The 26,384-nt window shown below is 44.6% G+C and overlaps 1 protein-coding gene across 4 annotated transcripts in view; it reads left to right on the top strand.

Annotated features, from left to right (window-relative positions):
* Window positions 1-26,384, top strand: part of PROM1 (prominin 1) — a 97,044-nt gene that overhangs the window by 34,763 nt on the left and 35,897 nt on the right. For all 4 annotated transcript variants that reach the window (XM_036329349.1, XM_036329323.1, XM_036329330.1 and 1 more), the window contains exons 3-8: window positions 3,439-3,494; window positions 9,286-9,491; window positions 16,134-16,254; window positions 19,545-19,608; window positions 20,370-20,459; window positions 24,680-24,897. In XM_036329349.1, coding sequence (XP_036185242.1) covers window positions 3,439-3,494; window positions 9,286-9,491; window positions 16,134-16,254; window positions 19,545-19,608; window positions 20,370-20,459; window positions 24,680-24,897 — 755 coding nt within the window. The remainder of the gene's footprint in view (window positions 1-3,438; window positions 3,495-9,285; window positions 9,492-16,133; window positions 16,255-19,544; window positions 19,609-20,369; window positions 20,460-24,679; window positions 24,898-26,384) is intronic.

Here is a 26,384-nt window from a genome sequence, read left to right as displayed (position 1 = left end):
ATGTGAGCCAAGGAGAGGACAGATGGTGTTCACCCCAACGGCAAACAGAGAACACTCTTCACGAAGCGGGGCTGCTGGCAGACGGGCTTGCTGAGTGCGTTCTCCGAGAAGAGCCGCCTAACCTTACAAGTGACAAGTTAGTGTAGTTCTGCCATTTTCCGCTGGAAATCTTTTCAAAAGCCATTTGATTGCCTCCCTTTAAACTCAGCACACATAACATATGTCAGTTCTAGGGGGTGGTTAAGGGCCACCATTCAAGATCAGTTGTCCTCAGAGACTATGTGAGGTCCCGCTCTTGCACTAATGGGGCCCCAAATGTGGCCCCTTGCTCGGCGGGGGCTTGGGTGGTCAGGAGTGGACCTTGATGGTGGTGAGTCTGCCTGGTCATAGGTACTGACCGGGGGTGCTCAGGTGCGCTCTGCTCCAGCTCGCTTACTGGGCATCCCTCTTCTGCGGGGAGCAATGCCAGCCTTGGTGGGGCGCTGGTGAGATCTCTGTGTCCACCTGGCCAGGCTGTAGTTCCCAACGAGTTAATGAAACTCCAATCCAGGTGTTGCTGTGGAAGTGTTTTGTAGATGTGGCTGACACCTCTAATTAGTTGACTTTAAGTGAAGGACATTGCTTTTTATACTGGGTGGGCACCATCCAATCAGCTGAAGGTCTTAAGAGAAAAAACAGATTTCCGGCAGAAGTAAAAATTCGACCTCAAGACTGTAGCATCAACTCCTGCCTGAGTTTCCAGCCGGCCAGCCTGCCCTAAAGATTTCATCCCCACAGCTCCTTAAAATAAAGCTTTCTATATGTATCTCTAGCTCTAGCTTATCTGTAGCTCTATCCTTGTCTCCATCTCTGTCTCTTACAGGTTCTGTTTCTTTACAGAGCCCTGACTGACACAATGATCCCAATGGTTGGAGATTAGGTTGGGGAGGAGTGTTTAGTTAGAGAAAAGCCTAGCCCTCTTCCCATTCCTATCACTGAAGAATCAAATAAGCCAGGTCCACTTGTACCTTGAGGGAGGCTCTATGATCACCCAGTGCTTTCTCTGAAATACCCATGCTGTGTGTAGGTGGTGTGACTTTGTCAGCGATGACACCATTTTCATCAACCTTAAGCTTGTGTCTTGGAGATGGGGTGGTTGGCCCAAGTCGGCCTTTAAATAACTGAGGAGCTTTCTTTTATCATAGATGCCATTTTAACTCACCTCTATTCTCAAAACAGGACCCCAGCTTCTCTTCAAATGATGGTGATATGTATTGATTGTTATGCCTTAAGTTAAAATAAAATGTCTAAGGCAGTGGTTCTCAACCTTCTGGCCCTTTAAATACAGTTCCTCATGTTGTGACCCAACCATAATATTATTTTTGTTGCTACTTCATAACTGTAATGTTGCTACTGTTATGAATCGTCATGTAAATATCTGATATACAGGATGGTCTTAGGCGACCCCTGTGAAAGGATCGTTTGACCGCCAAAGGGGTCGCAACCCACAGGTTGAGAACTGCTGGTCTAAGGCATGCTTTCCTGCTTTTTCTTTTTCAATTAACCTCTCAGCTATCAGAGCTGATCACACCTACTGGGCTGATTCGATAAGATTTAAACAGTTTCATGCAATGAGTTGGCTCCTTAAACATTTTTTTTTTGATAAAAGGTAAACTAAGTCAAATTATCCAAATAACCAGAAATTTCCAAATTTGTTTGACTTAGTGAAATATATTAGTAATTTCCTGCTGGGGTCCAACCCCAGCAGGTCCAGGGGTCCCCAAAGGCGTGGATGGAGTCGGTGAAGAAGGAATGACACGGAGACAGTGTTCAGTTGATCAGCAGCCTAGCCAGGATCTCCAGCCAGGATCTCCAGCCAAGTTCTGGTCTGTATCTCCAGAGAAGTTCTGCTTAGGATCTCCAGCCAGGTTCTGTGTCCATGTTCTCTTGCTAGGTTCTCCAGGTTCTCCAGCCAGGTTCTGAAGCCATGTTCCCTCGCTAGGTTCTCCAGTCAGGTTCTGTAGCCATGTTCCCTCGCTAGGTTCTCCAGCCAGGTTCTGTAGCCATGTTCCCTCGCTAGGTTCTCCAGCCAGGTTCTGTCCAGGTTCTCCAGCCAGGTTCAGTCACCAGGTTCTAGTCAGGTTCTCTTGCCAATTTCTGTAGTCAGGTTCAGTCCAGGATCTTTTGCCATGTTCTCTCCAGCGAAGTTCTTCTGTCTCTAGGTTCTGTGTAGGTTCTGTCTTCTTAGTTCTGTCTTCTTACATCTGTATTTATACCAGTTGATTCCAATCCTATCAATCTCTATTACAAAGGTTAGGGCGTTTCTTATCTCCATTCCAGGGAGTAAAGATTATGTAGCTTAAGCATGATTGTTCATAGTTAAAGTGATTAATTACCCGCCTGGCACTTAGTTAAGAGGTTTTATTGCCTCCCTAACTTCAGGGGAAAATCCCTACCTGGGGAAACAACCTTTCTCAGAGACCTTGGTTAAAACACATAGTGCCAAGAAGGTGAGCAAACATATTAAGAACAGTATGCCATATATGCCGGGTCCCTTGAAACAGCAAGGATGGACCGGCTCCCAGCAATTTCCCATTGATTTTCAGAGAGAGTGAAAAGGAGGGGACAAGCAGGAGGGAGAGAAAGAGGAGAGACACATCAATTGATTGCCTCCTGCACTTGCCCCATTGGCGGGGTGGGGTTGGGGGTGGGGCGCAAGGATGGAACCTGCAACTTAGGTACATGCCCTTGACCGGTAATCAATCCTGCAACCCTTCGGTGTACAGGCCAGCACTCTAACCACTGAGTCACACCAGCCAGAGCCAGTTGTGCATATTATTACTAGATTGGTGAGTTAGAAGAAGTGGCTCTTAACCTATGTGAGAATTTAGCCCAAATTGAACATGCATGGAAAAGTTCAGCTTTGCGTAGCTGAAATTTCCAGGGTCCTATGCAGTGTTTGGAGATGAGATGGAAAGGATGTCTCATGTGATTTGGAACTCTTGGGTTAGGTTCATGATAAGAAGCCTTTCATTTGTAAAATATTATATATGTGAAATTATTAGAAAAGGAATTGCACTTGTGGTTCCAAATAATGAAGAATCTGTGTAACATTTTATCAGTGACTTTTAATAAAGTGTTTGTGGTTTGCTGATAAATATTAAGGTGTATTGCGAGAAACTGAAAACTCTTAAAAATAGCAGCTCTCTATTCTGCCACTGGCAAAGTAGTTAAGTCAAGTGTATTTGCCCTTCTGTCTTTGCTATGGTTAAGAGCCTCATCAGCTCAATTATTTATCTGCATTCAGAAATAGGAATAAAATTCTAAGAATACACTAATATAGAGAGGTACAATAATTTGTGAATATATATAGACTTTTATTCTCTAAATATACATTTTATACTTTTATTGAAAAATTAATCTTGCCACTGTTCTGTCTCCCCCCCCCCCCCCCCCCAGATCTTGTAAGAGAAGTCCTACAAAAGAAGTTTGAACTCTCAATGGATTATGGGAAGGTAATTTTTGTTGATGTATTTGTTATTAAAATAAGTATGAAAAATTTTTGACTGACTTGAAAAGTAAATCTTTAAGCAACTGGTTATGTAATCTGAAAAACCTTTTTTGATGAACTTTTGTGGAATATTGGAGCACCTTATAAATCTCATTTGAACTACAGCAAAAATGACAAAAGGAGCATTGAAAGAAACCTTCACCTTTCAAATTTTATGTTATTTAAAAACTAAAATTTCCGTAAAGGCAGTAGTAGGCTACTTCCTTAGCTAATGGAGAAGTTCCTTGAGCAATGTGGGGGTTGGGGTGCCAACGCCCATGTAGTCAAAATTCGGGTATAGCTTTTGACTCCCTAAATCCTTAATTACCAATAGCTGTTGAAGAGACTCAAAAAGAGCCTGGAGGTTTTGCTAGAAATAAATGACAAAGATGTATTCATGGGTCTTAGAGTCTGCAGACTGAACACAGCTAACAAACCCCAGAAGTGTTCCAAAGGAGAGAGCCACGGTCAGAATTGTTACAGGAGAGTCACGTTCTTGAGACTAACCCTGTGTCCTTGGCCTCTGGGTTGGTCTGAGGTCATGATCTTCTCTGTGACCCGGTGGTCTGGATGCTGGATGTCAAAGGGTCTGGATATGTGGACATTCTCGCCTTAGGCCTTTACGGGGTGGACAGAGATTTGATGTACAGTCTAACCTCCTTTCTTGAATGTCTCCCATCTCAAACAATTCGGTTCTCAACCAAGTTGTTCACAGGGAAAAAAGTCTTGGTTGTTGACCAAAATTTCAGTTTTCAACCTGACAACCCTTCCATGCTGATAGCTCAGCATGACAAAAAGCATCTTTCCTACAAACAAAGAGAGAATGCTTTTGTTGCTGGTGATTAGCAAAATTTTAAAATATAAAGAGGCCAAAAGAATGCTAATGTTGTTAAGGGTGTGAAAGTGCTCACAAAGCAGCAATCACAAAACAAAACAAACAAACAAAAAAAAAAAACAGCAATCACAAGCGATTGAATAAATAGAAAAACTGTTGTTGATTGGATAAAGAAAAAGCAGTTAACTGGTGATAGCATTTAGGAGGTAGCGAGCGATATGTGAAAAATTTCTTTAAGGTTAGTAGGGAGTGGTTGCACAAATTTAAGAAAAGAAGTGTTTATTGATAAGTTAGACATGTACTGTATATAAGAAAGGTTGAAACAGAATCATTTGAGGGTCTGGAACAGATTAAGTCAATTTACATTATTTCTAATGGGAAAAAAATTATTCTGTTTTTGAACAAATCGCTTCTCAAACAGCCTTCTGGAAGGGATTAAGTTCAAGAAACGAGGTTCCACTGTATATCTAGACATTGATACTGGGCTTGAAAGTTCAAACGTTTAAGTTCCCAGGCTATTTACAGGAAAAAATAGCATCACTTCCTCATACCTCAACCTACTTGATTACATAGCTTGACTATAGGTACCTTCACTCTATTACCCATAGCCCACTGTTGGCTTTACCGATAACATAAGCAATTGAGTAACACATGTTCTGTATGTTATATGTATTGTGTACTGTGTTCTTACAATAAAGGAAGCTAGAAAAAGTGTTATTAAAAAGTCATAGGGAAGAAAAAATATATTGCAATACTTTGCATATTTATTGAAAAAATCTGAGTATGAGCAGACCTGTTCTGTTCAAACCCATGTTGTTTTTAGGAGCAACTGAAGAGCGTGATGATGCACTGCCTGTAGGAACATGCTCTCCTTTCCAAATGAGGAAGGCGTCTTCTAGGTATCGCAGAAGGCGGTGCGAGAGCGAATAGAAAGCTGTGCAAAGAATGCCCTTGACCGGATCATCATCTGAGGCTCACTGGAGCTCGGGCATGAGAGCAATGCTGGTGTGCACTGATTACTACTTCTTATTGTTACTGATTGAGCATTACACTGACAGGCTCTGGTCTGTACTCCACATGACCTAACCCACTTAACATGCACGAAATAGTACATGCAAAGCACTTAGAACAGAATGATGCAGAAAGCATGTTGCTCCTCACTGTTTCTCAGGTTGTCTTTGCAGTAACCGTGTAAAATAGGAAAATGCAGACACGCAGTGGCAGGGCTGAGCTGCAAACCATGGCATCGCAATGATGTACATGCATGACAACCAGCATGGCAGGGAGAAGGTGGAAAGGCACCCCGCTCACCAGAGGGGTTTGTTGGTGCCCCATCAGACATGACAGACAGGCTGACGTCGAGGGAGGGAATGAAACAGAACAATCAGCTGCCTGGTGTAGCTCACAGGCTGTGCTGCCTGTCTGCAGCCCAACATGGGCGCCAACAGCCCGTTTCCTACTCACAGCCACTACCAGGGCCATTTTAAAGGTTCCTGCTCTTCCCCGAATTTCCTGACACCCTCTTCAGGGGAGGAGCCTGAAGTCAGTGTTTAACATGCACTGTGGGGTGCCCGTGGTAGTGAGTTTGGGAGGAATCAAGCCTGGGGGCAGGGCCCCTACCCAGGAAGCCAGGCTGAGGTCATTCAGCATGCCCCATGTGACCCTGGAGGCAAAGGTATCTGAACTGCCCCCGCCAACATTTTGGATATCTCATTTAAAAGTTAATACTGTCACATTCTTCTCTCCCATCTGTGGAAATCTGCCATCTAAAACAATAGTTTCTATACTTGGATTTCTTGGACCAGACAGTTTCAAAGAAGTAATCTGGGGAATGACCTGGAGCCACCTAATTTCATTTTGCCACATAAGGACATTTACTAAGTCAACCATAATAACTTTTGTTTCCTTTTATATACATTTCACCTCCTCCACCGCCCCCTCCCCCAAAAAAAGATAGTCTTATAAATTGAGTGAATTTTGCTTTATGGGAAACTCATTACATCTTATTTTTTGACTTCCCTGAGGGTTGGTCCATCTTCATCGCTGTGGGCCACCATTTAGAAATCGTTGGTCTTAGGCAGTGGCTCCTAGTCCCTCAACTCATCATTTATCTGATTCTGAATAGGCAACTATTGTATGCCAGGTCCTGGGCTTGGCACTGGGGAGAGGATGGCAAGGGTGGCTGTCATTGTTCTCCATGCCCCTGAACGTACAGCCAGTCACCCCAAGTGGAGTGAGTGCTGTGAAAGGGCAAGTAAAGGACTCCAAGGCAGCGTGAAGGAGGATGGGCAGCAATCTCAGTCTATCTCGACGAGGAGGAGCATACAACAAAGGATGTTTAGTTTTGGGGGGGGAAGCATAATGGGAAAGATATTCTGGACAAGGAGGCAACATGAGGGAGCCCAGAGTGAGGAAGGGGAGAGAGCAGGTGCTTTCTGGAGACTGCAGTGGTCGGGGCGAATGGGGCCATGAAGCCAGGGGTAGCCCTGTTGGGCCACATTAAGAAACCTGACTTAAACACAGTGAGGCCCATGGGATGCTATTAGGCGAGGCAGTGATACCACCGGGTTTTTATCTTAGAAAGGATACTTTGGGAGGTGGTGCCTTTGGCTCTGGGGCTCTAGGCAGCTGCCACTTCTCTATTTTACGAAGGCCACATGGGTAGCGTGTTAAGCAATTGCATCTTTCCTTCCCAGTCCCCTCTCCATACCTGATCAGTGTACTATTCAAAACCTTCCCAGAAATCCAAATGTGATTCAAATGTAAGTTCCAGAACTTGATTCTACCAAAGCACTCTGCCTCCAACAAGCACTCAAGGTTTCTATGTCTGCCTTGTGTTGGTCTTTCTCTCACCCGACTTTTCTCTGCGGCTGACCTCTCATGCAACTTTTTCTGTTTTCTTGATGCACGCTGCCTCCGCCTCCCACAAACTCCACTGCTGTGGCCTCCACAGCCAGAAAGCGTGGTGTTGACTCTGCAGGTAAAGTCCTTGTCTGCTCGTCCCCATTGCTCTGTCTAAAGCCAGCGAGTTGGGTCAATGTAATGCTTTTTCCAGAACTTCCTCTCCTTCACTGTCATGTCCACCATAATGGTCTTTAGATGATTGGTTTCACTTTGGTCTCTGCCATAGTTGTCTTTAATTGTCCTTCAGTTGTAGTAGTTCAGGGGAGAAAAGTGACCCATCTTGGCAAATTCAGATCCCGATCTTCCCTTCAAGGCAGTTCCCAAAGCGCCCCAGAGATCCTGGTGTTTCAGAATGTCATTGAGGCCCATGAAATGACATCTGTCCTTATACTGTCTGACCTAATATTTAGTAACATAGGAAAGCTTGTGTATCAGAGATAAAATTTGTGTTTGGAGCTAAGGAGAGGATATTTAAAACATGTCAATACACTTTCTCTCCTGGGTTTGGGTTCAGTGTTTCTTAAGACTCAGAAAGGATTATAAATTCCTTGAAAAATAGTAAGTAATTTAGAATATTTGCTGAGAAACTATAGCAAAATGTATAAATAAGAGTTTGGGGTTGGTTTCTCAATTGGCTAATGATGTAAATCCTCAAGGGAGCCAATGAAAACTCTCCCTGTCATGGGCCTTAGTTTAATTAGGACCAGGTACTTGAAGAATGTGGCAAAATTTTGCCACTTTTTTTTTCTTTTAGCATCCTAACCTCAATATCTGAATAGATAATATCGAGTGCCATGTGCCCCTGACTTAATACTCTTAAGCATTTGCCCCCAGAGGTAACCACTAGGAGTTGAGTATTTGCTGCATGCTGGGCAGTTGGCTAGTTGTCTTCCCATTAAACCACTAACTGTGTGTCCCTCACACTGTGCTATAGGGTTGGTGCTACTGTAACGCTTTCCAGTTCAGGGAACCAGACGCCCCTGCCGGGATTGAAGGCCCGTCTTCTGACTCCAAGCTCAGCCTTCCCTCTAAAAAGATCACGTTGGCTCCTGGGACCAACACTTACGTTTCATTCACTTGGCTCAGCTTGGCTGTAGAACCTGTTGCTAAGTGACTAGCTGGCCCCTTGTTGCAAACTGCCAACCTATAATTTTTCTGCCATTCTTTAAAAATGTCTTATTTTATGGAAAACGTAACTGCATTGAGTTGGAATGAGATGAAGTTTCGTGATGCAGTTGCACAAATTTTTATGTCTCCTAGAATAAAATCAGGAGCGATTATGGAAACATAGTTTGGTCACATGCTTATATCTAGAATTTGTGCCAGTTGCTAAGCATCTAGGCATCTAGTAACTGTCTGAGACCCAGGCAGCCGTGCCCAGCCTCACTGGCTCTCAGTGCCACTTAGTAGGAGTCCACCCCATGCCTGGTGCTGTACTTGGCACGTTGTTGCTACTCCTACATTACCCGCAGTGGTCACAATGACCATACAAAGTATGTTATTCCCAGTGTGTGGGTGAGGAAACTGAGTGGCCACATCTGGCTCAGAAAGTCTGATCCTGTTTTCTAAATTTCAGTGTATTCCAGCTTCTTTTGTAACTGACCATGAACTTGACATTAATTGATTCAATCCAACTGCTTTGAATCCTTGATAACCTCCACTGGTCCTATTTTTCTGGTTAAAAAACACCCTATATGTCTTCATTACGCAAGCACTTCTGCCAACATTGGTACAGCACTTAAACACACTATGTCTGGGGTTGAAATAAAACCATTTGCAACTTGACCCTGTATTTGGACGTTTTCTCAGGAGTTGAAAGAGGATAGAAACGGCCGACCTCATGTTCGCGTCGCTCAAATCTCTGCTGCCTCTGTTTCAAGAGGAGCTTCCAAGTGGGAATATGTGCTCAGAGTGTCAAACAGGTTCAAGAAAATGAAGAGTGTTCACGGGGGGAGGGGGGGGCTGCTCCCCTTCTTCTGGGCCCCGGCACATGCGGATTCTTCTGCTTGACTTGCAGGTCATCCAGTATGAGATCGGGGTTCTTTTCGGCGTTGTCCTGGGGCTGCTCTTCGTCATCCTCATGCCGCTGGTGGGGCTCTGCTTCGGCCTGTGCCGCTGCCTCAACAGGTGCGGCGGAGAAATGCACCAGCGGCAGACGGAGGACGGGCCCTTCCGGAGGAAGTACTACGCCCTTGCCCTCCTGATCCTCTGCGTGCTTATGAGGCGAGTAGGGTCTCTGGCAGCAGCTGCCTGGGTTTTGGGTGGAGGAGGACTGCCTCGTGTTTTACCTGTTAAGCCCGTGAGTTAGTTTAAAATGAAATGACAACAACAAAACCCTCCAAAAACAGGAGAGAGAACAAACATGTCCAGGATGGCTCAGAAAGATGTCACTGTGACCAGCAGCTAGCCTTGTCACCAAGCTGCCCTAACCTACGTGCTCAGCCAGCCCTTCCATGCTTCTTCACTTTGAAGACATTCTGGTGAACCTTAGACTGCAGGAAGCATTTACCTCCTAGAAAGGTGGCTCCCACCCCCCCTTCTCTTAAAACAACGTTTTTATTGATTTCAGAGAGGAAGAGAGAAGGAGAGAGAGAAGGAGAGAGAGAGAGAGAGAGAGAGAGAGAGAGAGAGAGAGAGAGAGAGAGAGAGAGAAACATCAATGATGAGAGAGAATCATGGATTGGCTGCCTCCTGCCCTGCACGCTGCCTACTGGGAATTGAGCCCATAACCCAGGCATGTGCCCTGACTGGGAATCGAACTGTGACCTCCTGGTTCTTAGGTCCATGCTCAACCACTGAGCCATCTCCCTTCTCTTGACTAGCTATTGGGGACAGGCAGCCTGCAGAATGGCAGAGCAAGTATTAGCTAGTTGATTTGTATGTCCAAGGAGATCTTAAAGGATGGGCACGGTCCCCGAGTTTTGCAATTGGAGAATATTGGAGAATGGGATGAACTTTCTAACACTGTATCTAGTTTCTTGAATTTGCAATTAAGCTGCTCCCTTCTCTTAAAGTCTGGAGCACACGTCCCAATTTAGGATGTTTTTTTCTGTGGCTTGTACTGCTGAAAGTTTTCAAACTGACTAGCAGATCTGAAGTATCCTGCTTTTATTTTAGGATGGTGACATTTTGTTAAGAGTTTAAATCAGATTCCTCAGCTGAGGAATGTGCTCTATGACATTGGCCCCTGCCTTCTGTGGTTGTGATATTCTTCATCATTCCACATTTCCTCATTCATTCAACCAGCCTGCCAGCCACAGAAATGAAGTACAATCAAACATCTCGAACAATTCAGTTCTCGACCAGGTTGTTCACAGAAAAAATGTCTTGGTTGTCAACCAAAACTTGAGCTTTCGACCTCACAACCCCTTCATGTTTGTTTAAAAACAAAGGAGAGAATGCTTTTATTTATTTATTTATTTATTTATTTATTTATTTATTTATTTATTTATTTATTGCTAATGCATGATTAGCACAATTTTAAAACATAAAGAGGCCATCAAGAGTGCTAATGTTGCTAAGGGTATACGAGTGTTCACAAAACAATAATTCCAGGCAATTGAATAGGTAGAAAAACTGTTGTTGATTGGATAAAAGAACAGCCGTTTGCAGGTGATAGTGTGATAGTATTTTGGAGACAGTGATATATGAAAAATTCAGTTAAGGCTAGTAGGGGGTGGTTCAATAAATTTCAGAAAAGAAGCATATATTTATAGCTTAAACAGTACATTAATCATGTACTGTATATAAGAAAGGTTAAAACAGGGAGTCATTTGGGGGTCTGGAATGGATTAATTCAATTTACATTATTTCTAATGGGGGGAAGAAATGATTCAGAGTTCAAACAAATCGCTTCTTGAACAGCATTCTGGGATGAATTAAGTTTGAGAAACAAGATTCCAAGGAGCCCCAATTACTTGAGGCTACGTGACATTTTTAAAACTTTTATCTCACAGCACACATTGAATTTATATATGAATTATAAATAGAAAAGTAGTATTTGAGATAGGTTTGTTTAATAAAGTACAGACTAGAAGTTTAAACTTCTTTACCTTGAATGATTAAATCTAGAAAAAGCTATTTTGATGTCTTCTGTTTAAAAACCCCTATTCGTTTGCAAGTCTCTTCAACACCATGAGTTGAATAATAGCTATGTGTTATCCATAAGTAATCAAAGTTACCCCAGAAGTGCGGAGACCAGGGGAGCACACAGCTTTCTGCATTGTGATTAGGTAGGAAGGAGAGGAAAGTACGTTCTGACAGCAGAAGATGAGATAAGAGGGAAGGCATGTGAACAAAAGCAGGAGGCAGAAAAGGACAGAGAAGAAGCTGTTAGCCGCAGGCCCACATGGCCTCAGCAGAGACGGGTACTGCTGATAATTGATCTTTATATGTGATTTTTTTTTTTTTAAATTCAGAAACCCCGGCATGGTCGTTCACTTGCCTTTTATCAAGTTCAATTCTATTTGTGTCTCTATAGGAAGTGTCACAATTAAAAATGGAGTTGGTGTGTAAATTAGTCTTGAGTGCTCTAATTTTTCATCCACCCTTTTTTTTTATTAAAAAAAAAATAGTTTTTTTTTTCTTTTTTAATTGAGAAAGGGATAGGTGTCAAGGAGAAGGCACCCCTAGTAATATGGACTATATGTGGTGAGCTTCTCCCTGTGTGTGGGTTTTCACAAAGGCCGCTGTGCATCTACAATTCCACACACGCCGACATGTGTTTACGTCCGTCTGTGTGACCACCAGCCAGAGATGGAATTCCCACCCCTCGCTGCAAACTGTTTAAGTAGATGTGCCTCGCGGCGGACAAAGCCAAGTTTTCCCTTCTTTCTTTCCCTTGTACTTGTCGCCACTGCATTTTTCTGAATTTCAAGAAAGGTTATAGACAACCAAAAAGAGCACTGAGGCCTGTATTTCTCCAGCACATGTCTAGGTTTCTGAGTGTGATAAGTCAGCTCTTGCCAATTATCCTGGTGAAAATGGAATCCCGGTCACTTTTCAGGAAGATGGCCATTTTCCAAAGTTCATTTTTCATAAGGATGTGACTGTCCGTTCCTGGCTTGGAGGCCACAGGGTTCCAGAAGAGAAATTGAACTAGCCTGTGTGAAAATCATGAGATTTTCTTAACGTGAATGAGAAGGCTAGTTATTTAAATTTTAAACTTAAAAATTATCTTTAAAAAAATAAGAGATCAGATAGAGACCGAAAACATTGATTTGGCTTTCACTGGCTAATTTCATTAAGCCAGTAGAAACTGGTAGAAAAAAAATTACTACGAGTTTCAAAGGTGTGGCCTTACTCTTTAAAAGCTTTAAGTATTTACTTTTAAGTGTATACATGACAAAATTGGTCTGTCAATTACAAAATACAGAAGATATAATGCTAATTTGCCATAAAAGTAATATGGTTATCTTCTGTTAAACATTTCAAGAGATTTTATTGTACTGCATAAAAAAGTACATGTTTTGATAGCTTTTGTGTTTAGATAGAAGTTTCAAATTAGAGATTACAAATGGAAACCAGTTGTTTTTCCTGGTATTTAAAGTTTCTTGTTTCTTTGAATAGTTGCTAATATTTAAAATGGGAGATTTTTACATAAGAATGCAGATTTCCAGATTTTGGGGAAGATCTGGCAGTACTGGTCTGCCATCTTGGGGGCACCTGCTAGGGCTGCAGGGCATCTGCCCCACCCCCACCTTCTACTTTACTCCCATAGGTCTCTGCCACACTCCTTGCCTTCCCGCTTCCTGCCTGCCCAGGTAGGCATCTGAATTTTCCATGCTTAATTTACAAATAAAATTTACAATGTGGCATATGGGTCTAAAAATCAGCTTTGACAGTTGCTGAATTCTATTCCAGAATTCTGTTTAGTACAGTTTTTAAAAAATGACCAATGCTTTCATTTTAATTGGACCCATAATTGATCAGCAGAAATGTGGGTCTTTTGAAATACTGCATGCTGCATTGAAATTCAGTGTCATATTGCAACTCATTTTACTGATTGATGATCTTGTAAGTAAAGGCGTTTATTCAATAAAGGATCAAAGACAGTTTCTGACTTGGACACTCCAGACCTATGACTAATCTTCTAAATAGACCAAATGAAACAAAGTCTAGTCTCTAAAAGCACCTTCACAGAGAACCCACCACAGGTCAGAGGCCCCCGGGTTATGCAAAATTGACAAAGAAGCAGTTTTCATCTCTTTTTAGAGAAATTAAGCACAGGTAAAAATAAAGACAAAATAGAGTATGAAGTGAGAAACAGGCCATCAGAATTTCAGAAGAGCTCTCTGGGAGTTCCAGGTTCCATGGGGGTGGGAGCCAGTGAAAGCCAAGAGGACTTGGACTTGCTGTTGTTTCTCAAGTCCACTTTGACTTCCTCTATGGCACGATGGGTCTGGAGCATGATGAATGACAAATAATTTGGACATGCTGGGGAGAGACAGCAAGGACCCCAGTAAGAAACCATGTTGTGGGCAGGTGTATGTAGGTGACGACCCTGACTTGTCATTGATGCTTGGAATTTGGCATGATAAATAAAGCTCCAAATACATTGTTATGACTCAACTTGTTTTCCCCTTCTGACCACGCTGCTCCAAAGTCATTATTTTGGGTCATTTGACTTTATTTGGCATGAGTGCACCACTTAACTATTATTGCTATGGTATGAAGTAGGCCTCATAAATACCAATGCAGACTTGAGATTGACAGCAATGGATTATAAGGTGGTCATTCCAAATGGCACCGAAGATGATAGATAGATAGATAGATAGATAGATAGATAGATGATAGATAGATAGATTACCATCAGCACGAACCCACACTTAAAAATAAAATTCATAGACATCCAGTACCCCTCTCCCCATGGCTTGACAAGCACTTCTCTAGTTTTCAATGTTGTGATACCAACTGAAGCTCACAGAAGGAGAGTGGCTTTCTCTAGCTCACACAGTATGAGTTATGGGTAATAATAGTGGCAAAATCTTGTGTTTCTACTCTAGTACACATTCCACTGGGACTCGGTAAACCTGAGAAATATTGTTGAATATTGTGCATTACAGACTTTTTTTTTGGAATAGTTTGGGAAACTAATGTGATACTGCTATGGGGAAATGTTTTAAGTGATACTGCTATGGGGAAATGTTTTAAGTAAGACCGATGATGAACAGATGCTCCTTGGAATGAATGATGACTATAAACTGGGTGAATGACTGTCTCCATGTTCCCAAGACTGAGAGGTCCCCTGGGGACACGGAACTTCTGATGCAAACACAGATACCTGGTCTCCCTACCTGTAAATATATGAATGCATAAAGCCGGAGACTTTGCTTTTGGTGCAGACTCAGGGTATTGACATTCTGCATCAGGATTTTCTCCCCAAAGTTTGTCCCTTATTTGCAAAACTTTGTTCTATCAAGACTTTGTTCTATCCTTACCTTCTATTTTGAATGGTTACAAACTTAACAGTTTTTTAAAAACTATATTTTATTGATTTTTTATAGAGAGGAAGGGAGAGGGATAGAGAGTTAGAAACATCGATCAGCTGTCTCCTGCACACTCCCCACTGGGGATGTGCCCACAACCAAGGTACATGCCCTTGACTGGAATCAAACCTGGGACCCTTGAGTCCACATGCCGATGCTCTATCCACTGAGCCAAACTGGTTAGGGCAAATTTAACAGTTTTGTTACTGACTTCTGTAGGTAAATTGGTCTGTTGTTATGTTCATATAATTCTTTACTGCCACCTAGTGGCTATGTTTAGCAAAGCCTTGGTAATTAGCCATTTTTAAATGTGACATTTTCATGTTCTAACTAAGGCTTTGACATAAAAACAAACTGATTGGTCAAATTAATTTAAGTCAGGAGATTGTTAGTAACTAGTCAACATTAAAAGCCCCCAGAATGATTAAATTTAGACCTTTTTTGGCTTGAAAAATGTGTTGTATTTTCAGGTAGAGGAGCCTTTCAGATACTGTTTTTGAAAGTCTTTATTGAAGTATGTTTTCCAACATGAAAAGAGTCCCTGGCATAAATACATATTTATGAGTTTCTATGAAGTGGACACACCAATTACATCATTATCTACCTCTCCCCAAATATAACCACGACTTTAAGCAGCATCACCCTGCATGGTTCCGTGCTTTACGTAAAATGGGATGGTACAGCATGTACATTATTGTTCACAGCTTTCATACAGCATTTTCCAGCTAAAGTGACTCATGTTTTTTTCAACCCAGACAATACAAAAACTAACAGAGATAATTAGAGAAACCACACTGATAGAAAGCCCAAAGCAGTCTTATCATTTTGGTATTTTGCTTGATAGTCTTCTTTGGGGGAGCAGAGGTGTGTGTGTGTGTGTGAGAGAGAGAGTGTGAGAGTGTGTGTGTGTGTGTGTGTGTGTGTGTGTGTGTGCTGCACCAGAGGGTGTGTACCTGCAATCACATCTGTATGGAATGTGACTATTGCACACACTACTGCCCTGTACCCTTTGTCAGTTACTGTTTCCCTCACAGTGTATCATGAACATTGTCCCATTTATTCGATTCACTATTTACCAGAACAGTGCATTTACGTGGCTCTGTGTCTTTCCTGAGCAGACGGTGGCTCTGTGTCTTTCCTGAGCAGACGGGCTCCTGCTCTGCGGCCCACGTGGTGGTGGAGGTGGTGGGTGCATCATGGGATCACGGAGGGAGGCTGCAGCAGTGGAGAGAGGGGTTGGGTGGGGAGCAGGGTCCTGTCCCTCTGGGGCCCTGCTCAGGGCCCTGCCCCTCTCCGTCAGCATGCTGCCTGCACCTGGCCATCCCCCGAGGGCGGGCACCCGGGAAACGCTCTTCCTTCTCCCATGCTTTCCCCGCAGCATTGGTATCATCTATGGTTTCATGGCAAACCACTACCTCAGGACTCACATCAGAAAGGCCCGGAAACTGGCCGACAGCAATTTCAGAGACCTGAGGACTCTCCAGAATGTGACTGTACTGGTAAGAGCCCGTCTGTGTATCCTGCCGTGCGTAGCGTTCGGGGCCTTTCGGAGTTCCTGTGTCTATTTGAAATCTCATTCAGACCGTCTGGAAACCCACGCATCAATGTAGATGGGTGTCATCTTTTAATGTTGTAGATGAAGAAATAAATGCCCAGCACATGATGTCTAAAACAGTTCAGAAGCATGACTTCAAAATTGATGTCATTTTATTTTATTAAGGTAACATAAAATATAGTACACATCATACAAGTGCGTAACCATTCTAAGGGTCTCATAACTTTTTTTTTTTTTATAGAAAAATATCTTTGGGTACCGTTAGCCTTCACTTTTTGGCAGTGTAGTTAACTCTCCACTGTTTCGCATTAAGTTACCTTTGTCATGAAACCTTTGTTCTTTATAAACATCTACTTGCTAATATCTGTATAGATTGGGGAGTGGACCCACAGGTATGTGTACCTGCACACACACACACACACACACACACGTTGTCTTTGGGGACCAGGATCATGATGCCCAAAGACACCTTTTTTCTATGTCCCAGTAACACATGGTTGACTTGCCTTTTCAGAACATTGATTTACAAAATGAGCAGACATTAGCCCTCAAATACGTCGCTGAGCTCCGGGTCCCAGCTGGAGAGAAGCGAGCGCACATTGGATTTGGTCATGGGAGCCCGCAGAACCCTCTGTGTCCTCACACAGCAGGTGCTCTTCGCCTCTAGTGCAGCCTGAGAAGCACTCACGTTAAATACTGTATCAGTTTTTAAATATGTGGTTGGACCTAAAAAGCATTTGTAAATATAGAGATTAGAGAAGCTAATTTTATCCATCACTTGACAGCATTACACAGAGGCAAGTGTTTCATTTCCCCAATCTGTGAACAAAAATTCATAACATTTTCACCTGTCACTCTAAAGACTACAAAGTGAACCCTTTTCCCCCTAAAATGTTGGCGAAATTAAATACGTAGCAGTCGTGGCTGGTGCACGTTGGGGTTGCTTTCAGAAACTTGGGAGGGTAGTGAATTGTTAGGACTTTTAGGGAAGAGCTTTAAAGAAGGCTTTAAAAAACAGAGCAGAAAATGTATAGTCATTTTGCAGAGGAAACATGCCTGGCCCCGAACAGTGAGGTATTTACCCTTGCTCTAGCAGCTGGAGGAATGAAAAGTTAAAAACTGACACATTTGCCCTAACGGGTTTGGCTCAGTGGATAGAGCGTCGGCCTGCGGACTCAAGGGTCCCAGGTTCGATTCCCATCAAGGGCATGTACCTTGGTTGTGGACACATCCCCAGTAGGGGGTGTGCAGAAGGCAGCTGATCGATGTTTCTCTCTCATCGATGTTTCTAACTCTCTATCCCTCTCCCTTCCTCTCTGTAAAAAATTAATGAAATATATATAAAAAACACACACACAACAAACCTGACACAATGAGGAGGTTGGCGGCAGTTACTTAACAGAGCAGCATAGGGTGAGGGTATGGGTGAGGGTGTGGGGGGAGGCCGCCAGGACACCAAGATAGAGCAAGCACGCTCACAGGCAGCTCAGGACCAGCCCTGGATACAGGGGCCCTGGTGTGGCAGGTGCCCGGTGGCCCCAGATTCTCTCCCATCCCTCCCTTTCAGAGGGATGTTTCTATTTCTCTCTCCCTCTCCCTTCCTCTCTGAAATGAACAAAAATATTTTTAAAAATTACCTTGAACCAGAAAATTTTTAAAAAAGAAAGTAGATTCTTGGAGATGTTTACATTTTCTAACACCCAGACTTGTTAATGACACTCCAACGCGTGTTAGCGTAAGAAACATGGTTCCGCCCTAACTGGTTTGGCTCAGTGGATAGAGCATCGGCCTAAGGACTGAAGGGTCCCGGGTTTGATTCTGGTCAAGGTCATGTACCTTGGTTGCAATGAAAAGTTAAAAACTTCCAGAGGCGGGACTGTTCACACCCGTCGAACCCACGCTACCTCTGAGACTTGCTGTGACCAAAAGAACTCAGCAGACAGACAGACGTAACCTTGTGCCAGGCTTATGCTTCCCACAGCCCCGAGCCTCCCGCCCCGTTCTCTCACTGCCCGGACCACAGTGAAAACACCCAGGCTGAACGCTGGAGAAATGAGAGGCCACGTGGAGGGAGTAGCCCCCGTGTTCCAGCCATGTGGTCCCGGCCCGACCAGCCACAGAGCCACTGCCCAGCATCCTGAGAACTAAAGGAATCTTCTGCGGTCTTGCGGGCTGGATTGGGCTTGATGTTGCCGGCTTCGTCGGTTGGAGTGCGGCTCGGCCTTCCTGTCGGAAGGTCCGGCGTCCTTCCTGCCGTCCTCCCCTCAAGTCCGCCTGCAGTGGCCTTCCTTCCTTCCTCCTCCTCCTCCCTCCTCCCTCCCCCCCCTCCCTCCCTCCTTCCTTCTTCCTTCCTTCTTCCTTCCTTCTTCCTTCCTTCCTTCCTTCCTCCCTTCCTTCCTGCCTTCCTCCTTCCTCCTTCCTCCTTCCTCCTCCCTCCCTCCTTCCTTCCTTCCTTCCTTCCTTCCTTCCTTTCTTTCTTTCTTTTTAATTTAATATATTTTATTGATTTTTTACAGAGAGAGGAAGGGAGAGGGATAGAGAGTTAGAAACATCGATGAGAGAGAAACATTGATCAGTTGCCTCCTGCACACCCCCTACTGGGGATGTGCCTGCAACCAAGGTACATGACCTTGACCAGAATCGAACCCGGGACCCTTCAGTCCTTAGGCCGATGCTCTATCCACTGAGCCAAACCAGTTAGGGCGGAACCATGTTTCTTACGCTAACACGCGTTGGAGTGTCATTAACAAGTCTGGGTGTTAGAAAATGTAAACATCTCCAAGAATCTACTTTCTTTTTTAAAAATGTTCTGGTTCAAGGTAATTTTTAAAAATATTTTTGTTCATTTCAGAGAGGAAAGGAGAGGGAGAGAGAAATAGAAACATCCTTGATGAGAGAGAACCATTGGTTGGCTGCCTCCTGCACGCCCCACACTGGGGATGGAGCCCGAAACCTGGGCATGTGCCCTGACCGGGAATTGAACCTGTGACCTCCTGGTTCATAGGTTGATGCTCAATCACTGAGCCATACCAGCCAGATTCGGGATAATTTTTGTATGTTAGATCTCTCTTTTTTTTTTTCTTATTGTGGCTTTGGACTTTAGATGAGAAAGTTTCATGTTATTGTATTTATTTTTACTGAATTTATTGCGGTGGCCTTGGTTCATAAATGTATAGAAGTTTCAGGTGTACAATTCTATAACACATCATCTGTATTTTATTTATTTTATTTTAGCAAATGCACTATGTGCTGGACCAGTACACCACCACAAAGGAAAAGGCCATCTCAGATCTGGACAGTAAGTGACATTTCCAGTTGCCTCGAGTTTTTCGTGTGAGCTTGTTTTGCTGGAGGTTGCGACGGCCACCTCCCATAAAACACAGACGCAGGTGAACTATGCTGTTTCTCCAATTTCTGTGCGAAAGGAGGGGAAAACGGAAAAGTCCTTCCCTAGAGTTAGTGCCAGTTTGCAGTGTGTTGCTCAGGGTGGAAACCGAGCCTTTACGGTGAGAAGGCTGTTATTTCATTGTAGCCACAAGGGCCCATCCTCCATGCCCCACGGGTGTCAGGTTCCTTGTTGAAGATAGAAACAGGCCCCGGAGAAGCTGGGGGCGTGGGGGGCGGGGGGAGCCCACTCCTCCCTGCATGCCCACAGGCAGCTCCCATGCAGCCTTGCGCAGTGGTTCTCAGCCTGGGGCTGTGTGCTCCTGGCCACGTTTGGCAACATCCAGTGACATTTCTGGTTGTCCAACTGGGTGAGGGGGGTCGGCAGGGGTACTGGCCTCGGTTGGTAGAGACCAAGGATGCCACTACAAATCCCACAATGCACAGAACAAACAGCCAGCAGCCTCCTCAGCAAAGAACTATGCAACCTCTCATGGCAATGGTGCCACGGTTGAGGGACCTTGGTCTGGCCGAGGCCTCAGGGCCATTCACAGGGGGAGAAACCAAAGGTGATTCTCCAGGCGCCACACCCTGCATGGCCGAGAGCAGGAGTGGGACATGGGCAGGAAGGACACGGGGCACCCCTCACACTCCCTTATGCCTGTTTGCATTTAGATATTAAGACCTTGCTAGGAGGCGACATTCAGGAACACGTAAAACTTAAAACGATCCCTGTTCTTGATGACGTCGAGGCCATGGCAGAAGGTGAGTGCTGTGACGGGCCGAAGTGACGGAGGGAATGTTCCCCCGAAGGCTCGGGCTTCCCAGGCTCCCTCTCCCTCTCCTGGGTTTCCCTCTGGTCACCTGGGGCGACTGCCACCACCTGTGCTGTTCCAAAACACAGGGCATACTAGTGGCAGATTGGGCATAATAAGAATGTTTCATTTTTTTCTCCTTTTTTTTCTTTTAAATCTTTGTTGTTGAAAGTATTACGTATGTCCACCCCCCCTCCCCCCCTTTTTTTTCCATTGACCTCTCCTCCATATGATGCTTTTTTAAAGCTTGTGTCATGGTCATCGTACTGATGGCCTACAGGCCACTTGAAACAATAGTGGCAGATGGACAGGGACAGGCGCCTGTTTCTGTTGGTGACGTTATTGGGATGCAGGTAAGCTCAGTGGTTTGGGCAACATCAGTGGCTGCATTCTCTCCAGGGTGGCGGAGGTGGTTACCGCAGGGGCCCGGCGCCCACGGAGCATGCAAGATTTACTGTCTAAACTTCCCAGAAAAGCTAGTTGGCCGCTGCTATTGAAGATGAGTAGCCCATGGAATTTTATGTTTGGGGGTCTATTAATTACTCCTTTTTTAAAAACAAACAAACAGTTTTTATTGATTTTTAGAGCGAGAAGAAGGAAGAAAGATAGAGAGATAGAAACATCATCAATCTGCTGCCTCCCGCAAGCCCCCCCCCCTCACCCCCCACTGGGAATCAAGCCCAAAACCCAGGCATGTGCCCCGCCTGGGAATCGAACCGTGAACTTCTGGTTCATAGGCCAATGTTTAACCACTGAGCTACACCAGACCGGCTTGATTAATCTCTTTCCTTTGCCCCGGAAAGAACAAGTTCTGTAAAGTGAAAATATACATAATATATTCAAAGTCACCACAGTCGACAGTGTATGTGAACAGATATACTGATTTTTAATAAACTGCAACTTACAAAACAACCTCCCAGGCCCTTCCAGGTGTTGAGAAACTGTCTGTGCTATGTGCCAGGTGCTCACAACTCTGTGGGTGGCTGCCGTCACCTGCCTTTTACCAGCTCAGTACAGTAAGGCCCAGAGATGGTTTATCTAGTTCAAGGTCAGGGTGCTGGGAAGAGGTGGAGCTGGGACTCAGACCCCAGTCTGGTTATAAAGCCTGTGTTGCCCGGACCAGCCCAGATGGTGTTTGGGTCCACTCGGAGTGTGAAGATGTAGGGTTGTTCCACACTGCCCAGGGCCAGACCTCACAGTGTCACGGGAGGAAGAGATAGGAATGTGGAGTCAAGAACTGGTGTGGCCACGGGAGGACACCAGGTGTCCCTGTGTCCCACGCCCTTCGTGAGCTGTGCATTTGGAATATTTATCTGTCAAAATCTCTTCCAGCTCCCAAACTCTGAATGGCTCCATCGGCGTGGTTCAGTGGTTGAGCATCAACCTATGAATCAGGAGGGTCACAGTTTGATTCCTGGTCAGAGTGATTCTCCAGGTGCCACACCCTGAGTGGCCGAGAGCAGGAGTGGGACAAGGGCAGGAAGGACACAGGATGGATACCCCTCCTTGATATATCTGAAATCAATAATATATATATATATATACTTTATATATATTTATATATATTTTAAAGTAGATGAACAATGCCACGTGGTTGGCGGGGAACCTGACTTTTGCCCCGTGGTTTGGCCAAGTTTTAATATTTGAATTGTAATTCTCTTTGGATCAAAGGCAATTAAAACACATTCATTTTCCTCTCCAGTGCCTCATGTATTGGTATTAAAGTATTAAAGTCCTATTATTGTGTAGCCGGGCCAAATAAGTGAACCTTTAGCCTTGGGTGTTGCCTGGGCTGTTTAAAATGTGCTTAATAAACTGCTTCAGCAATATTTTTTCTAAACGTTCGCCGCAGCCTTACGCATTTAGTAGCCTCTGGAGAGAGCAGGAACATGCAAAGTTATTTGAGCAAATCACATCTGAGCTGCCCATCGGGATCTGTAAAGGCAGTGTACTGTGAGCTGGCAAAATGTTAATGAACTAACGTGGAGAACCTGAAATCTCTTTCACTCACTTCAGATACATGATGTGGGTGATCTTGGCAGGCCTGGCATGACTCCCAGAGTTCTAACCCACTGGATGTTTTACAGACATAAAAATGCCTCAAAACCCTGGGAAAAAATATGTATATTTATACCTCAGTCCTCAGAATGTTTCCTGTAACCCAGAATGTCTATGGATGGTGCTCCGCCGGACACGTGTTCTCTGGGCCACCAGTTTATGTTACCATCCATAACTTTTTGTTGTTGTCATTTGCTTCTTGCCTTAAAATAACTTTTCTTGAAGCCAAAGTGTGCAGGTAAACCGTGAGGGTTAATTAACCACACAACGTGAAGACAAGAGGTGTGTGTGTGTGTGTGTGTGTGTGTGTGTGTGTGTGTGTGTGTGTGTTGTGTGATGTGAATGTGTTTGGGTGTGCTCGTGTGCTTTCTGTTGTGTGTTTCTAGTGGCAGCCGTGTTCTTTGTTTCTTGTTTTGCTATGGTAGCTGTTTATTGAGCCTCTAATGTGAGCAGGTCCCAGCTCTATCCTTTGCTGACAATTCTGGGAGGGAGGTGGAAGACACGAGACACCGAGGCCCAGAGATGAGAAACCGATAAAGTCTTAAATATTGTGATAACCTCAAATGTTGTTCTGCTGCACTGGGAGCACCATTCAAGAGAGAAGATTGTGTGGAACAGACTTTAAGGTTTGCTGTGCCGATGAGGAGATGGGACCCAGGGTCATACAGTCCCACCCTGGAAGCCTCCCAGGTCTCATCAAAGCTGAGGTTCCAACATGGAGACATGGGCAATGCCATCTCCTAAGGGCAAACCTGCTAGGGCACAGCGTAGAATGACAGACTCTCCTAGGGACCAGGAGATGACCCAACCAGCCTCCTCCATTACAGACGAGGAAACAGAGGCCCCCAGAGGTGGGGGAGTTTGCCAGGGGTGCTGTTACACGGTAGGAGCAGAACTGGGATCAGATGAGACCTCAGACTACTTTTGATTCTATCACATGGAAGCTTTAAAGTGTGTGTGTGTGTGTGTGTGTGTGTTTGTTGTTGTTGTTGTTTTAGCACTCACGCTCATGTGGTAGCCCAGGAAGTTGGAATAACACATTTTCAAGGGCGTTCCCCCTTTCCTAGCAACCCCCGCATGCAGCTCCGCTATGTGTTTTGTGAGCCTGGAAGACCTACTCGCTCAGAAGAAGAGCATGCCCTCTATTTAAATTCACCACCTTGTCCTTCTGGGGCAGTAAGTCACTGTGAAAAGAGTTGTAATCTGCTACTTCCCTGGTGATGAGTGCGGAGCTCTGCGCACCAGAGAAATCAGGGTTACAAACAGGTATTAGGGATTTCCATGTCTAAGGATGTGTTCCAAGCTGCGGGGCCCCTAAAATAAGACAGACGGTCTTCCTGCCATCAAGGAGGTTCAGTCGGGTCCTTCTGATCCCCACATTTCCTGATGAGCATGGTGGCGGTGTCAGCATTTGAGGAAACTGCCGGCAAAATGTTTAGGATTCAGCTTCTAGTTACACGACCTGTGCATAGGGAAGCTCGGGTCTGCACCCAGACCTGCCTGAATCCAAAACCATACTCTTCCCTGTTCCTCTGCACTTTCTTCCAGCTCTTTGACTAGCCACAGCATAAGGTGGGTGAAAACTGCTCAGGGGTGGAGATGCTAGCTGGTCTGGGCTGGCCTCTTTTAAAAGAAACAAATTTTATTGGTTTCAGAGATAGGAAGGGGGAAGGAAAGGTAGAAACATCAATGATGAGAGAGAATCATTGATCTACTGCCTCCTGTATGCAACCAGGGCATGTGCCCTGACCAGGAATCAAACCGTGACCTCCTGGTTCATAAGTCGACACTTAACCACTGAGCCACGTCGGCTGGGGCTGGGCTGGCCTCTTCAAGGCCTGGTGATTCTGGGGCAGCAACACCTTTTCCTGAGGTTGCCACGCCCTGTCCAGTGGTTACTGCCACATCCAGATGTCCCCATCGAGTTCCCCAAGCGGGAAGGCTGAGCTGGTCACAGGGGCTGGCGGAGGAGCCAGCAGTGGCAGGCTCCTGGGGGGTGGGAGGGGATGAGGGGGGCATTCCCAGGAGCACTTAGGAGGTTTGTAGATGGGAAACGTACTGCCGCAGCAGCCTGTGGGTGCCTCTGCCCTGAAGTGGACTATGTTCCCACAGAGATCAGAGACACCAAAGTACTCCTGGTGTCTGTGAACAGAAACTTATGGGAGTTAAAGAAATCACCCGAAGAGATCTACAGACTCCTGCGGGAGGTGAAAAGAGACCTGGAGCAGTCCCTCAAGGACCCCGTGTGCTCTGAACCCACCCAGCGTGCCAGGTGCAACTCCATCAGAATGTCTCTGGACCAGCTGGACAACAACACCTACCTGGGCCAGGTGAGGGGGTGACCTCGTCGTGTGCGAGGCAGGGTCTTTGGGCATCTGGGCAGGGCTCCACGTGGGTGCCTGCCCCCATGCACAGCACCTGGGTTCTGTCCATCTTTCTGGCACCTGATCACCACTGGAATGGCCGCAGTGAGGGAAGAAGTAGTAGGAAGCCCCCCCCCTTGAGAGTTGTCTTGTTGGAAAAAACAGGAAAATGAACTCAACTTTAAAAAAAGAAAAGGAAGCAGAATGCATTTTTTAAAAAATTCTTTGTTGTTTAAAGTATTACATAAGTCTCCCTTTTCCCCCATTGACCTCTCCCCAGCCACTCCCATTCCCCTACTTTCTGTGTCCTTTGGTTATGCTCGTATGCATGCATACAAGTCCTTTGGTTGATCTCTCACCCCCAACTCCCCTGCCTTTCCTCTTGGGTTGGACGGTCTGTTCAATGCTTCTATGTCTCTGGCTCTGTTTTTGTTCATCAGTTTATGTTGTTCATTATATTCCACAAATGAGTGAGATCATGTGATATTTATCTTTCTCTGACTGGCTTATTTTGCTTAGCATAATGTTCTCCAGTTCCATCCATGCTATTGCAAATGATAAGAATTCCTTCTTTTTTACTGCAGTGTAGTATTCCATTGTGTAGATGTACCACAGCCTTTTAATCCACTCACCTGCTGATGGGCACTTAGGCTGTTTCCAAATCTTAGCTATGAACATAGGGGTGCATATATCCTTTCTGATTGGTGTTTTCTGATTTCTTTGGATATATTACTAGAAGTGGGATTACTGGGTCAAATGGGAGCTCCATTTTTAATTTTTTGAGGAAACTCCATATTGTTTTCCACAGTGGCTACACTAGTCTGCATTCCCACCAGCAGTGCAAGAGGGTTCCTTTGTCTCCACATCCTCACCAGCACTTGTCTAGAATGCATTTTTATAGACCTTTAAAAGCTAAAATGTATTTTGGGATTATGTGCCTGGTATAGTGATTACATGTGCCTAAATATAAAGTAATTTCTCATAATCCCAAAGAAAAGATTAGGTAAAAGAATTTGGAGCAACTTGAATTTATAAAGTTCTGGGATATAGATAAAATAATCATATCTGCTCATGGTCTTTAATTTATTGAGATAGTGATATAGATACACACCACATTGGCATAAATCAATATTTTAATTTAGCTACATTTTTCTCATTTTCATATTTTATGCATCAGTTTTACTTACACACTTCACGTCCAGCATCTGTGTCTTCATAGCTACTACAGTCACTTTCGTCGTCATCAAACAGTCTTTTAGAGCTCAGGATCTGTACTGGCATTTAAATTGACTCCTTTTTGGGGGAAATGATTAATTCTGGTATATTTTCAAACATGCAGAAAGACTGCTAGAATGGTGCCAGGAACCCCTGTCTACACCCTTTACCCAGATCCACAAGTCGTCAACATTTGGCTCCATTTGCTTGATCATATCATTTTATCCATTTATCTACTT

The sequence above is a fragment of the Myotis myotis genome, unplaced genomic scaffold (assembly GCF_014108235.1).
Source record: "Myotis myotis isolate mMyoMyo1 unplaced genomic scaffold, mMyoMyo1.p scaffold_m19_p_1, whole genome shotgun sequence".
NCBI classification, from domain to species: domain Eukaryota; kingdom Metazoa; phylum Chordata; class Mammalia; order Chiroptera; family Vespertilionidae; genus Myotis; species Myotis myotis.
This window is presented reverse-complemented; position numbering and strand designations above follow the sequence as displayed.